This window comes from Cydia pomonella, chromosome 3, assembly GCF_033807575.1.
Source record: "Cydia pomonella isolate Wapato2018A chromosome 3, ilCydPomo1, whole genome shotgun sequence".
In the NCBI taxonomy this organism is placed as follows: Eukaryota; Metazoa; Arthropoda; class Insecta; order Lepidoptera; family Tortricidae; genus Cydia; species Cydia pomonella.
The window spans coordinates 9,684,191-9,686,241 of NC_084705.1; the positions used below are offsets into that span (position 1 = coordinate 9,684,191).

A 2,051-nucleotide genomic window follows, 5' to 3' on the forward strand; every position below is an offset into this window, starting at 1 on the left:
ACAACAATTGGTATATTTGCCTTATGTTCAATTTCACATCTGGTTCTAATTCTCACTAATATGGCTCAGCAACACAAAGAGGGCCTTGGGCTCCGATATGAGAGCACGCCACTTTTACCGATCCTGCGCCGCTTTCTGCCAATTATTGGCTTGAAGCTGCCATAGTTCCGCTTCAACGCTGTCTCTCCAGCGATATCTGGGTCGACCCACCGGGCGGCCACCAGTCGGTCTTCTCAAGTACGCACTCTTGGCAGCCCGATCCTCTTCCATTCTAAGCAGGTGGCCGAACCAGCGAAGTCTGTGGGATTTGGTTTCGCCGATGGTATTAGGTTCGTCCAACAACTCCTCAATTTTGGCATTATTCCTTTTCCTCCACGTGTAGAGATAGGTAGTGAGTAAATACTGAGAGTGGGTATAAACGAGTAAATACTCCTAAATTGAGTAAATACTGAGTACTCAATTTAGCAGTATTTACATGTTTATAATAAAAATAATAGTTCTTTATTTACAGGTAAACACCCATTTCAAATAATTATGTACAATGTAAAAATACAAAATACAATAAATAAAATAGTAAACAACGTAAAAACACCTAAAATTGATAAAAGTTAGGCGGTATTAGTCAGTATCGTCACTTCCTGTTCCTCTTACGGTGCACAGAAATCCAGTATTTACGTATAGGATTGTCCAGATACCCGGACAGCTCACGGAGAATACTGTTGCCAGACGTTCTTAGGCGGCTCCAGAAGGAAGCGATGCGGGAGCGAATGATAGCAAAAAAATCAGGGACTTCGGCCTCAGCAAACATGGTCGACGCGCTGCAGTTTTTCGGTAGTTTCATTAGAATGCGGTATGCGTCATTATACTGCACTCTAATTTTATTCATCGCGCGTCTCGTGAATCTGCTCCAGAGCAGACATGTATAGAAGCATAAACAATATACAATGTCACCTTCACTTCATCACTACAACGCGCGAATCTACGCGAAAGCATGTTGCACTGCACGGCCAAAGCCCTCAATGTCGTCATCATCAAGCAGACCCTCCGCGAGCATATGTCCAAGGTACTTGAACTCTTTCACTCTTTCCACTTGTGCTTCATCTAGATACACTGACGGGACATTCGTCAGACCTCTCCCTGACTTAAAAACCATCATTTTAGTCTTTAGTACATTGTACTTTAGACCATAGCTACGAGCATATTGCTCACATACCGCCAGAAGTCTTCCTAGGCTCCTGATTGATGGGCTGAGAAGCACCATGTCATCGGCATAGCTAAAATTATTTGTACATGTAGTACCTATATGGCAGCCCACTCTGGTGCCTCTCAGCTCAACAATCAGGTCGTTCACGTATAGTCTGAAGAGGTCCGGCGAAGTCAGGCCTCCTTGGCGTACTCCACACTCTAATCTATATTCATTAGAGGTTGTGTCGCCCCATCTTACACAGTTTTATTGGTTCTCGTACCAGTATCTCAACAGATTCACGATCTTTGAAGGCACATTCGATTTAGTGAGTTTCTCCCATAGCAACTTAAAGTTAACTAGGTCAAAAACCCTACTAAGATCTAGAAAACAGGCGTATACTGAGGTTTCCCGCGCCACATAGTAGTTAACCGTGCTTTTGAGGCTAAAAATGGCAGAATCTGTTGAGATGCCGGGACGAAAACCAAACTAGGCATCATCTACACACATATTGCGCGGCAGATATTGTGGTGTGTAGATTTATGCCCAAATTGGTGGGTATAAACTATTTAGAGTGCGGAAAGGGGCATATAAATTTGAAATATGGGTGTTTTTTGTAAAGCGCTACTCGATTAAGTACTCAAAATTGTAAGAAATATTTTTTAAAGGCACTCCATACATGTAACTAATTGTCACAAAAAAAAAATCAGAAACCACCAACGTGTTACACATCATTGAATGGGTCTTTAAAAATAATTTGAATGTTTATGAAAACTTTTTTGGGTAAATTGAATACTTTTGGAAAAACCGTTTTCTAAAGCCCGAAATAATGTTTATCACTCTTTAACTTTCAAACCAAAGTTCAAAA

The 2,051-nt window shown here is 41.5% G+C and overlaps 1 protein-coding gene across 1 annotated transcript; it reads right to left on the bottom strand.

Moving 5' to 3' along the window:
* Positions 1–631: 631 nt before the first annotated feature.
* LOC133516627 (uncharacterized) lies at positions 632–1,156 on the bottom strand. Its single transcript, XM_061849642.1, has 2 exons — positions 984–1,156; positions 632–902 (listed from the first exon to the last, which is right to left on the bottom strand). Exons 1-2 carry the CDS (start codon positions 1,154–1,156, stop codon positions 632–634), a joined length of 444 nt encoding a protein of 147 aa, XP_061705626.1.
* Positions 1,157–2,051: the final 895 nt, after the last annotated feature.